We start from the raw sequence: 12,095 nt of genomic DNA on the forward strand, positions 1-12,095 counted from the left end.
CATCGCCACCAGACATTTCGACACCTCCTCTGAAGCCTGACAAACACAAAAACAAAAAAGTCACTTAAAGCGGCACTATGCAGTTTTGGCAATTTCTTCGCTGTATTCTCACAGGTTACTCTATAAAGCTCCCCCTACAGCTTCGGAATAGATATTTGACTAAACTGTCATAAAAACTCGTTGGCGAATCTCCCCCCTCCCATCTTCTCCCTCTGGCCATGTGCATTTGTTTTCAAAGAAGCTGGCGAACACATGGAGCCATGTCCACTGAGGTATGTATGAGACACAGAAGGCTAGCATATAAATGTTGAGATAGTGTATGTGTGCAGTGCCGTAAAGCAAGTCGTTACATCGCGAGAGCTGATTTCGCGCGATACTTCCTGAAGCTGAGGCCGGCGGCCCGCCGGGCCAAAGTTGCAAGGGTTGTTTCTCCGCTCACAGGCACCAGGGGGGAGCAAGACGGCCACCGTTCAACCCGAAAAAGTCATATAACCACTCCAATGACTCCGAAGCTGTTGAGTTAAGCTAAAAAAACTGCATAGTGCCGCTTTAAGTCTCACCACAAAATATGCTGCCAATTCAACACAACTCAGGCGTTCCTGAACATGTGTACACAGAGCATATGGTATCAATGTCACACATTGGTTTGCACACCTAAAAGGATTCTGAGTAATTTCAAATGTAAGCTCATTATACAAAGAACATCATTAGCTATTTATCAGCTGCTGAAACAGCTCAGTTTGACAGTGTGGGGGGGGCATCGTGAAGCATATGGATTTTCCTCCAGCTGGAAGAGCCCCAGGCCCTCGGAATAACAATCAGCAGGTTCCCAGCGCTTCAAACGCTCGACTTTAGCGTGAGGCTGCGGAAAATGAGCAAGAGGTCGGGCAGTGGAGCGATATTCCCACCTCTGTGACATCTTTCTACTCTCAGCACCAATATGAGAGCTTGCAGGAAGGAATCCAGCCTCGCGCTCATTTGGGTCTCTAATGGACGCTCTGAAAATGGGGTTCAGAACGAGTAAATAGGGCATCTTATTGACATTGAGATGAGCAGGCTAATTTATCTGAACTAGCCAAATTCAACAAACAACTGCAATTCAAACGAAAAACTCTTTTGGAAGAAAAAAAGTTATGTCTTTAAAAAGCTAAGTGCAAATCCCAGTTTCAGACTGCATGTTCACATTAGTCTGGTGCATGCATATTGCTCACAAAACTGGCAAAGGCCATTTATAGACATTTCCATGTTACACTTCCCTTCAACAGCAGATAATAAAAAAAGTTGAGTAGACTTTATGCTAATATTCAAAAGCATGGCTAAACACAGTCATAGTTATCAAAATGCATTTCCATATTCTACGATAGGATCAGATTATTCACGTCCACTGCTGATCTAGTGCACTGATTTAAAACTCTTATTTGCCTGACGACAGGCCTGTCTCTCTGAAAAAGCAAATGAAAAATGCAAAAACACAATGGAAAAAAAAAAATCATCAGTGGAATGAAGCCTGATTTAGAGGATATAACCGCTGATATTCTGGTTGAAAAAAAGCTATGATGTGTCTGAGGTTAAAGCTGCAGAGACCTAGGAAAACTTCAGCATCATCACTCAATAGTCAAGTTCATTATGCAATCATCCGAGAGATCTGGAACAACTCGGGTAGATAATGGAATGGAATAAAATCTTTGTGGAAAAATAAGGGAGAAAAGAATTCTGACCGATGGACCAAACTAAACACACACAAGAGTGGCAAATTCATTAAACCTTACAGTCACTTTTGTGCCATCTTAAATAAGCACTGGAACATTCTTTTAGTGTAAACACACCACATTTGATTCAAATCAGGCTTATTAAAGTGATGCTGTACAGTCCCAGTAAAGTATGCCATATTGCAGCGATCTGTTGATTTGTGTTCATGAGTAACATTGTATCGTTGACTACTATTTTGAAGTGTTGTTTAATGACGTAATGTGTGGAGAACAAAAGTGAAAGGGTAAACAAGATGGATGAAGTTTGTTACTCCTGTCTCTTGTGCTTTATAACTCCTCCTGACAGACACCACAGCTAGCAATCAGAAACAGCTTGCAAGATGCTCCTTACCAATAGGATTTTTTTTTGCCATGTCTGCACTGTTACCTGATATAATTCCTATAGTCAGGTGATAAAACTGCCAGCAAATGCTGTAATATGACAACTTCAAACTCATACCTTCTCTGTCTTCTTGTCCTGTTTGACCAGGATGGAGAGGTTGTCCTTCAGGGTCTTCACAATTTCTGTGGGGTTCTTGTGAGATTTACCAAATAGTGGCATGGTAGCGGCCGTAGACTTCTAGCTGTAGAACGGCTAGAATAGAAAAAATAAAAGAAGTCAATGGCTTTGTGTGTTTCTCATGATCTTCAAAAATCTTGGGATCTGATGTGTGTGTAAATGCTTGAAATTACACAAGTACAAAAAATGCCGCCTCATGAATTTCTTTTAAAAATAAAAATGATTGCTGTTTATATGTTAAACTTTTGATGACTTGAATGAGTAGGTATGTTCCTAGAAGTGCAACTGTTCCATTAAAACCAGTGCTATTTTAGTATTATTTATATATTATTATTGTACATAGTCTTTTATATTTATAATATTTAGTTATTTTAATTTTAGTTTAAGTTTTAGTCATTTTGTTGTGCTTTTGTAAAAAATTTTTTTTTTTTTTACATTTTTGTTCTTTAAATACTTTTTTGGAACATTATATTTATTTGGTTTTACAGTAAGATATATGTACAACAGACAATTTAGTCTGAAGAACAGATCTTTCCATTTGAGTTGCAAGTTTTTCATCTAATATTTACATTTTCTTTTTTTAATCTTTATTTCAATCAATGATCTTTTTTATTACATTTATATAAAAATATTTTTTATGGTTTAAGTTAACACCGATTTAAAACCATTTACATTTCACCAAAAATCTAAATAATTAAGAACAGTTATGATCTGAAACTCCACTTCAGTCTGTAAGTAGCTTTAATTATTATGTAAATTAAAGACAAAAACTCCATTCATTGTTCCAGCCTTGAACTAACATGTACTTTAAATGAAACTAAATGATTATTCTTGATTTGATTGAATGAATCTGTTCACAGTGGAAACAAATCCATTTTGACAGGGCTGACAGCAGAATGTGATGTGAGAGGAACTTTTCAGCACACAATTATAATGAGGGGAATATTCACTGTTTTTTTCCGAGAGAACTAAGTGAAACTTGTGACTGGTAATCCTGTGATCTAAGAACCTAAGGTGTGTGTGTGTGTGTGTGTGTGTGTGCATGAGTGAGGGAGAGAGATAGAGAGAGAGAGTCCAAGAGTTAGACATTTCCAGTTCCTCCACCTGTCAGCAGCTGATCTTTGAACAGATTCCCTTCATATCACTGCTGCGTTCATTCAGTACATCTTACAATATTACCACTTGACCTTATGACAGTTTAATGATTACATAAAGTGTATAGTTTGATAGTACCTCCTGTAGAGGATTCTTAAAGAAAATATTCAATAGTTTTTTGAATACCGATCCTAGTCTTTGAACTCTGCAATCTAGGTGTGGGAATAACTTACAATAATTCACTATGTAAACACTGACAGCAATAAAACCAACACCTGACTCACGTCAGTCATGAAGTCTTAAGTCATACCCGATCTCCAGAAACACATACCACCCTCACCTCGCCCGCGTTTGCTATCACAATACCACCTTAACCATCAAAAGGCCCATCTCTGAGGAATGTCACATGACCACATTTATTTAACAGTGAGTGAACAGTTCCTCTGTTTGCTATGTGACAGTTTTAGGAATTGTATATAGTCCTCGGCAAAGAAAAAAATAAGCGCCACCTTTGTTTACTATCTGTAAATACCACCTTATATGAAATTGAAGGATTTAGTCTGAAGCACTGGACATAGCCTAGATAAATGAGAGATAGAAGGTGATGAGATTTGGGTACAAAACAAGAACGGAATTTCTAAAAAATATATAATAAATGTGTTGCATATTCAGCCTAAGCTGTCAGTCAGCAGCAGCTAGCTAGTTTGTGACCAAAAACTGAAAATTGTGCTAACTGGTTAACTTATATTTTCCATAAATTACAAAAACCTATTTGGTAACAGGGTTGAGCTTTAACACTAAAGTCAAGATTAAAAAAAAAAAAAAAAAAAAAAAAAAAAAACACTTCCCGATATGATGAAGAAAATATTCAAATGATGTCACTCCTTGGGTGTGACAATTTTGGGAATGTGTCATTTTAGTGATATAAAATACATTTAAAGAAATCATAATAAAAAAAAAACATTATGCAGTATCAGGGTTATTCAAAATATGTGGGACACAGCTAAACATTTGGTCATTAAAATTATTAGTTTTAATATACAAAGGTTTTATTCAAATTAATAATATGAATTTACAAGGAGTTGAATCTATTTTAATCAACATATTATCATTAAATTATGTCATTAATTTTGACATTGATGTAATAGTTCTACAAAATAAAATACTTTTAAAATATATATTATCATTGGACTGCAGATCACTTTACAAAAAAACAAAGCTAAATGTATGCCATTTCAACGTCAGCCGTCAGATTTGGTGTGACAGAAGTTCTATTAGGACTGTAGGGAAGCATCTGACAGATTTGATACTGGTGTTATGTGGAATCGTGCTGAAATGCATGTTGAACGGAGTGAGCAGGCCCTCCGGTGCATGATCTGCATGTGTGTGAGAAGGCCCTGCAGTGGTGGGATCTGTTGTTTCAGGCCTGTTCACTCAATTCAACACAAACAGCAGCAGAATTACAGCGTGACACTGAGCGAGTTGCTCGTTACAATGTAACACGCGAATAGAACGTTACAATCGAACAGAACGACAACAGTAACAACGAAGCAGATCTCAGACGCTCGAGCTCAAACACTCATATACACTCTCAGTTTGTCAACCCTGTTACCAAAAACAAGCCCGACATGGGGAAAATTGGGCGTACGCTTAGCTTATTCTCTTGCGACACCAAAATAAAGGCACACAGCAGTAACGTTAGCCTGTGAGCTTATGTTGGTGTTCGACGTTATATGATATCTAGCTATTATTTCGATATCGCGTTTGTAATGTCTGAAATGTTGAATACTTACAGTGCTGCGATGTAATTGTGTCTTCTGCTGCTGCTGTGGTTTCTGTGTGTATTCGCGAGCAGCCGTCCTGATCACGCCAGCAGACTGTGTGTTGTGTGTGTGTGTGTGAGCGCGCGCGCGCGCTGGGCTAAACGTCAGAGGAAAGTGTGTATGAGCGAATTAAACACTGACTGACTCAAACGCGTATATCTGCAGAAGACATGATGGGTTTGTAACACAAACTCCCTGTCTGTTGCCTTTCCGCGGCTGAAGAATGATCTGGGATCGGTTCTGTGAGCATCCGTGGCAGTTTAGCCTGTGACGTGCGAGCTGATCTCAGATCAGATGCTGAAAGCCTTCCTCCCGCACTGAGGCGAGGCGTTGTGTTACCCGGATGTGGATGTGTTCAGACTGTATTATGAAGAGATATACTGACTAAAATAAGTGCATGACTCATGATTTTGAATCACGACGTTTTATACTAGTATCGCGTCATATACCTGCATGAACTATTGAGCGTCACTCTCATAGCCAAAGTCCGCGTGTGCGCAGTGTGAGTCACAGACCCGCTCTTAAACGATCTGTGGCTGGTTCATAAAAATCTGCGCAATTCTTAAAGGTTAAATTGAAACTAAATCTATTTGGGGGGGGATAAAGAGAAGGCTATATTAAAAATATACCATAGAGTGGGTTTCAAATCCTCTTGGATAAGATTAATTTTCCTCAGATTTTAATCATATTTCCTAATTGCAATGTTTGTTGGACTTTAATGTTTTTTTTTTCTTGAATTGTTTAACTTTAGGTTTTCTTAAATTTAGATAAAAATCCTACAATAGAATGTTAAATGGCAGGTTTTGGCACTATTACATATTTAAAGTAGGCTAGTTCACCCAAAAATTATGTCATCATTTACTCACCCTAGTATGTTGTTTTTTACCTGTATGAGTTTCTTTCTCCTGCTGTACGCAAAATAAGATAAGTCAGATAAGTCTGTTTGGTTACAAACATTCTTCAAAATATCTTATTTTGTGTTCAGCAGAAGAAAGAAATTTATACAGGTTTGGAACAATTTGAGGGTGAGTAAATGATGACAGAATTTTCATTTTTGGGTGAACTATCCCTTCATTTTAAAATCAAATTTGATTGAAAATGAAATTCTACCATAAAAGTTCACGCCATTGTCCTTTATTATCAGAAACCAGATTTTCATGTTTATAAAAATTCAGATAAATTATTATTATTAAGGGAAATTGTTTTATTTTAGAGCCTTAATATTAGCTGTTATTATTTATAAATCCAGTTTTAAAAATAAAATATTACTAAAAGCATAACCATTCATCTTTTATTATGAAACAATTAAAAATTCTGCTACACTGTAAAACAAAGTTGCTGCCTTAATTTTTTTAAGTAAAATCAACTTGGATATTTAAGTAAATTCAACTTAAATTTCACTAAACTAACTTAAAAAATATTAGTTGAATCTTGTACAACATAAAAAGTTGACAATTGCTTAACTTATTCTAATGAGTTAAAGCAATACAAAAATCTATGTTGTCATAACTTATTGATCATGTAATTTTTTTTTTTACAGTGTATGGTAAATTAAGGAAAATTGTTTTATTTTATGGTCTTAATATTTAAAATCAAGTTTCAAAAAGAAAATTCTATCATAAAAGTTTACCAATTTTTATCATCATAAAATATATTGTAATGAATTCTGATATGGTATTTCTATTATCAAGAGAAATGTTTATTTTGGTCTTGATATTAGCTCCTAATATTTATATCAAAAATATGTGATTTCAATCACAAAAGTTTCAGCATTCACTGTCATGGAACAGATTTAAATGCATCAAAAATGTCTAACAATAATAAATTATTAAGTAAAATGTATTTGCAAAATTAAAAAGTTGTTTGTGGTGCATAATGAAAAAGCTGATAAATTTAAGATCGACTTTACCAAAATAATTAAAAGGTCATCTTCAAAGCAGAAATGAGAGCAATGTAGCAAACACACTCAATATTTCCTTGACAAATCTGAGCCAGCAGAATAGGATAGAATGTTTCAGTGAAGTTTATTTCTGCCTAAGCACTTTAAATTCATTCATCTCATACAACCTCTTAGATACATATTTACACATGTACAAAGATACGAGTCTAATAGAGGAAAATATTTTATGTCAAATGAGAACACGATAAAACTAGCATGAGATAAAACTAACATGCAGCAATGTGCCACATAAAATAGATATTAACAATGATTTCTGTATTGCTGAACACGTTAAAACAAACGACAGTGAACAGTTCTGGGGACATGAACACTTGAGCACAGAAACGCTGTGGTATTCATCCTTGATTGAATCAGCTGTCTAGGATTATGATTAAATGAACTTTGACAAGTTTTAAGTAATACTTTTCGACAAAAGGTTCTGACCTTTAAAATCGAGTCTTAGAAAAGTTGAGTGACACGCCAATTATCACTTTCCAGATTACATTTTGAACCATCCAAATTAAACAATCTGTGGTGACGTACAGGAAAATAAATTGCGTAAAATGTGAACACAATTGGTATGTTGTTACTGGAAAATGTTAGAACAGTAAAGTGACAAATACAACAAAATACAATTCATTGACACACAACAATAGTGGTCATAATATACAATATGTATAGATATATATATATATATATATATATACTGTTTTAATGAAAAACATGAGATAAAAGTTAATATCTGTACAAATCTTTTACAGGAAATAATTTAAACTATACAGCTGTTTTAGATTAATACATAACAGTGAACAGGACTTTTCACCAGGCATAACCTCAAGAATCTTTATCGTATAAAACAACGTTTCACTGTCTTGCTGCTACAGCAAATCGGACAGGAGCTTTAGACGCCAACAGTCAGACATTCCAAAAAGACACTGACATTCTCAAAGCAAGATCAATAAAACCAGTGGAAGCTCATGTGAGAGTCCTTGTTATGTATATTTAAAGACTTTTAGACCGCCGGCTACTTTGATGTTAATGCCGACTCGACCAAAAACTCGTTTTCTCTTTTAATCTTTGATGAAATGCATGCAGATGCAAAACGGACAGCATCACGCGATATTTTCAAAGTAATAGAGAATGTGAATGGGAACAGCAGACATTTTTTTCTCTCTCTTATGAAGGAGAGACGGTTGAGAAAGGGTGACGCTCTATATAAAATATCCTGAATAGCGCATATTGACCGCAGAGGTCGATTCCTTTCTCGGTTGAGGAGGTTAAATACAGTACAAAGGCTCGAGGAGCTTCAGTAGAAAGTGCACTGTGTAGGAGCTGCCACAAGGCGCTGGAGCAGCGGGCTTCAGGTTTTGATGTCAGAGAAGCTCGTGTAGGTTTCGCTGCAGCTGGACGACGTACTGAGGTTTCCAGACCCACTGCCTTCTGTGGGGAAAACATGCGTACATTAGCTAAATTCAGAAAATATGATGGGGATTTATTGTGTGGTGGATGGAAAGCAGGAAGTTGTGTTACCTGAGCTGGAGAGAGATTGAGAAGATTTTGATTCTCTGATGAGAGTGAGCAAGTTTGCAGCAGAGACCCAGCCCTCCTTAGTGGTCCGCAGATTACGTACAAACCTGAACAAAAATTATTATCAGAATTAAACTTGCAATTCTGACTTTATATCTCGCAATTTTGAGAAATAAAGTCAGAATTGTGAGATGTAAACTCGCAATTGTGAGATAAAAAGTAGCAATTATCTTTTAAATGTTTTATTCTGTGGAGGAAACAAGCTTCCATAAATATTTGATGAAAAACTTAAACTAAACGAAAACTTGAAATTGAAAAACACATATTGAGATAAAAATAAATTAAACCTTATAAGTAATACTAAAAAAACAAATGCAAATTAAACTAAATTTAAAATTAAAACTGAAAATATTAAAAATAAAAGCTAACTTAAAGGTGCAGTGTGTAATTTTTAGCGGCATCTAGTGGTGAGGTTACGAATTTCAACCAACAAAAGTTACGGTGGCCGACAGGAAAATATGTCATCGTCTGAGACAACAGAGAGTAGCCAGCTCAGCAATGAGGTTTCTTTACAAGGTATTTCTTTACAAATACTTTATTATTCAGTAAAATGATATGTTATTGCGAATATTATTGTTACTTGTTCATCATTGTGTCAGTGTTTTATTCGCTGACTTCAGCTAGCTTCTTTGCACGAAGTACAACATAGTGACGAATTCGTTTGTCCGTTTAGGGCTACTGTAGAAACATGTCGGCGCATTTCAATGTAAGGGGATCCGCGGTGTATACAGATAGAAACTGCTCATTCTAAGGTAATACAAACATAACGGTTCATCATACACTTTAAACGGTCTTTATACACCAATGAAAACATAGTTAGTATGTATATTATATTGCATTTCTGTCTACAGATCCTCCTAAATATTACACAATGCAACTTTAAAATATGAATACAAGCTATATTAGAATATAGATAATCTTAAAATAACACTGATACATAACAGTCATAATTGTTTAGATTTTGAATTTATTTAAATTGATTCAACAGAATAAAAGATCCATTGAATTAAATTGTTGATCTATTAAAAACCACAAACAAACGGTTAATTTATGGGTCATAACGTGAAACAGGAGGATGAGTAAATGATGACAGTATTTCCATAATCCTGAATGTGTGAATCTTACCAGCGTCCGTCGTCTCCCTCTCTCACCAGCTCCACCGTGTCTCCACTCTTAACCGTCAGCTCCTGTGGTCCGCTTTTCTCATGGTCAGCTACTACCACGTACCTGCCTGGAGACTAATGCAGAAAACAAACACGACACCATCTGTGCTCAGGCAAACATAGGAGGACACAAGGAATCATGCAGCAAAGAGTTCCTCAAGAGACTCACCAGCTTCTTCCCTCCCTCATCCTCAGGGTCAGAGTTCATGGGGTCCTCGGCGCTCGAGTAATCGTCGTTCTCCTCAGACGCATCCATAGACAGCGACGCCTTGGTGAAGCCTTGTGGAAGAGAGGATGGGTGAAACCAATGTGACATTTGGATCATGTTAAGACATCGAAAGAGAGTGATAAATAGATGGTGTGTGGAAGATGAAGAAGAGACTGGCTCGGTTTCAAAACGTAGTTAGCTCTTTTCTTGTTCACTCCTTATGTATAGAAAAAGCCGGATTCCTAACTGTCATGGAACCTCACTCTAAGAAGAAAATAACCTATATAGAACTTTTACAGTCTATGATGAAGAACCTTAAAGTTCCTGTCAGGTGCTTCATATATAGAAAATTTTAGGCGCTCCCATGATAGGATAATTTTAAAATTATTTTAAAAAGCTTGTGAAAAAACTTTATCAGTATAAAAACATTGAAATATCCCATTAAAAATGAACATCAACATTTATTATTGCAATCATTTAAGACTTACGCAATCATTTATATTATGCAATCATTTAAGGGATTTCTCCTGAAATAGAATATTTTTGGCGTAAAGCATTCTTTAAAATTGAGTTTAAGAACCCAATTGAAAAAAAAAATTCTAAACGCTCTACATGAGCACGTGACGTCACCATTGGCCGGAATGACTGCGGTTTAGGGTGAGCACGCGTCCCGCTTTGCGTTGTACCGCACAGCATTTTCACCCCTTGTCCCGCACGTCCCACATTTTCATCAGACTGTTAGTTTTTAATTATCATATTAAGAAAACGTGCATGCGTTCTTTTGCCTTTTTAAGAAAGCATTTCATTTATTCTTTTTGCAGCGTAGTTTTTCCCCTAAATTTAACAGCGCTTCGTCAGAAGTACAAATACAACAGCCATTTTTAAAATCCTATCCAATGGTTGAAAGGAAAGAGTAAACATGGTCACTAGTAGGTTGTGACGGCTGTCGATCAAAATGTACAGCGGTGATTCGTTCCATGTGTTTCTGTCAGAAAACAAATGGATAATTCGGAAAAATAATTTTTAAATTGAATGAATTTGAATTTATCAACTTGTTGCCTGCTGTGGTTGTTTTAATTAACATCCTTTTTAAAAAAATTTGAACGTTTTTGGTTTAATATATTCTTAATATATAAGACTGTCAATGATCTAAATTCATGTTGTTTTATATTTTATTTGCTCATTTATTTTGTTGGATTTTAGTTGGACTTATCTGCATGATGCCTGCCTTTGGGCTCATGGATGTTGAATTTAAACGTCATGTAAAATAAAGACATGTTATGTTACATTGTGATGTAAAGAACAAAGAATTTTTATCTGCTGAAAGGCAGAATACAAATGTTTTTATTAAGTTAGATAAACATTATATAACAGTTTCAGGTTATGTTTTAGTGTTGGTAAAATGTCCCACATTGTCCCACACAAACTTATAAACGTCCCACTTTTGGTTTGTTTGATTGTGGTCACCCTACTGCGGTTACGCCCACTGAGTTGCAAAAAGACTTCGAGGCAGCATTTGTTTTCAGAGTGAATGCTGAGAAAAACACACAAAACGCATCTAAAACAGGAAAGAGCATTGCGATTGACTGTACAACTAGATTTGACAAGAAATCTGAGGTATATTTTTACAGACTGAAAGATACAGAACAGAGATGCAAATGGATCGCTGATATTCATAGAAACAACTGGACTCCAGGCAGCGAAAGGTCGATTTGCAGTTATAATTGTGTGTCAATATGATATATATATATATATATATATATATATATATATATATATATATATATATATATATATACATATATTGTATTGACAACTCATCAATTAAATATTTACCATTGTATATTCTGCATAATTAGACGTTGTTAAATAAACACTTACAAAAAACTATACATGTTTTAAGGCTGGATGATACATAACATTGAAATACAGTAAGTGATCACACGGATTTAGGCCTACCTATATTGTATTTATATAAAGCGTTCACAGGCAAATTTGCTTTATATTTCCCC

The 12,095-nt window shown here is 35.6% G+C and overlaps 2 protein-coding genes across 19 annotated transcripts in view; both read right to left on the bottom strand.

Annotated features, from left to right (window-relative positions):
• cab39l (calcium binding protein 39-like) overlaps window positions 1-5,568 on the bottom strand; it is an 11,326-nt gene extending 5,758 nt beyond the window's left edge. The window contains exons 1-3 of the mRNA XM_077246289.1: window positions 5,157-5,568; window positions 2,209-2,343; window positions 1-36 (exon numbers count right to left, since the gene is read on the bottom strand). The exon at window positions 1-36 is cut by the window's left edge and continues 129 nt beyond it. Coding sequence (XP_077102404.1) covers window positions 1-36; window positions 2,209-2,310 — 138 coding nt within the window. The 5' untranslated portion in view covers window positions 2,311-2,343; window positions 5,157-5,568. The remainder of the gene's footprint in view (window positions 37-2,208; window positions 2,344-5,156) is intronic.
• A 1,623-nt stretch (window positions 5,569-7,191) lies between these two features.
• mcf2la (mcf.2 cell line derived transforming sequence-like a) overlaps window positions 7,192-12,095 on the bottom strand; it is a 67,286-nt gene continuing 62,382 nt past the window's right edge. For 15 of the 18 annotated variants that reach the window (XM_077246296.1, XM_077246291.1, XM_077246294.1 and 12 more), the window contains 4 exons: window positions 10,045-10,154; window positions 9,838-9,950; window positions 8,656-8,759; window positions 8,334-8,565 (listed from right to left, as the gene is read on the bottom strand). In XM_077246296.1, coding sequence (XP_077102411.1) covers window positions 8,486-8,565; window positions 8,656-8,759; window positions 9,838-9,950; window positions 10,045-10,154 — 407 coding nt within the window. In that variant the 3' untranslated portion in view covers window positions 8,334-8,485. Of the gene's footprint in view, window positions 8,566-8,655; window positions 8,760-9,837; window positions 9,951-10,044; window positions 10,155-12,095 lie in introns of all 18 variants that reach the window. The other 3 variants (XM_077246303.1, XM_077246305.1, XM_077246292.1) reach the window with 3 other exon arrangements.

This window comes from Siphateles boraxobius, unplaced genomic scaffold (genome assembly GCF_051911475.1).
Source record: "Siphateles boraxobius isolate OS27281-9 unplaced genomic scaffold, OSU_SipBor_1 29, whole genome shotgun sequence".
Taxonomy (NCBI): Eukaryota; Metazoa; Chordata; class Actinopteri; order Cypriniformes; family Leuciscidae; genus Siphateles; species Siphateles boraxobius.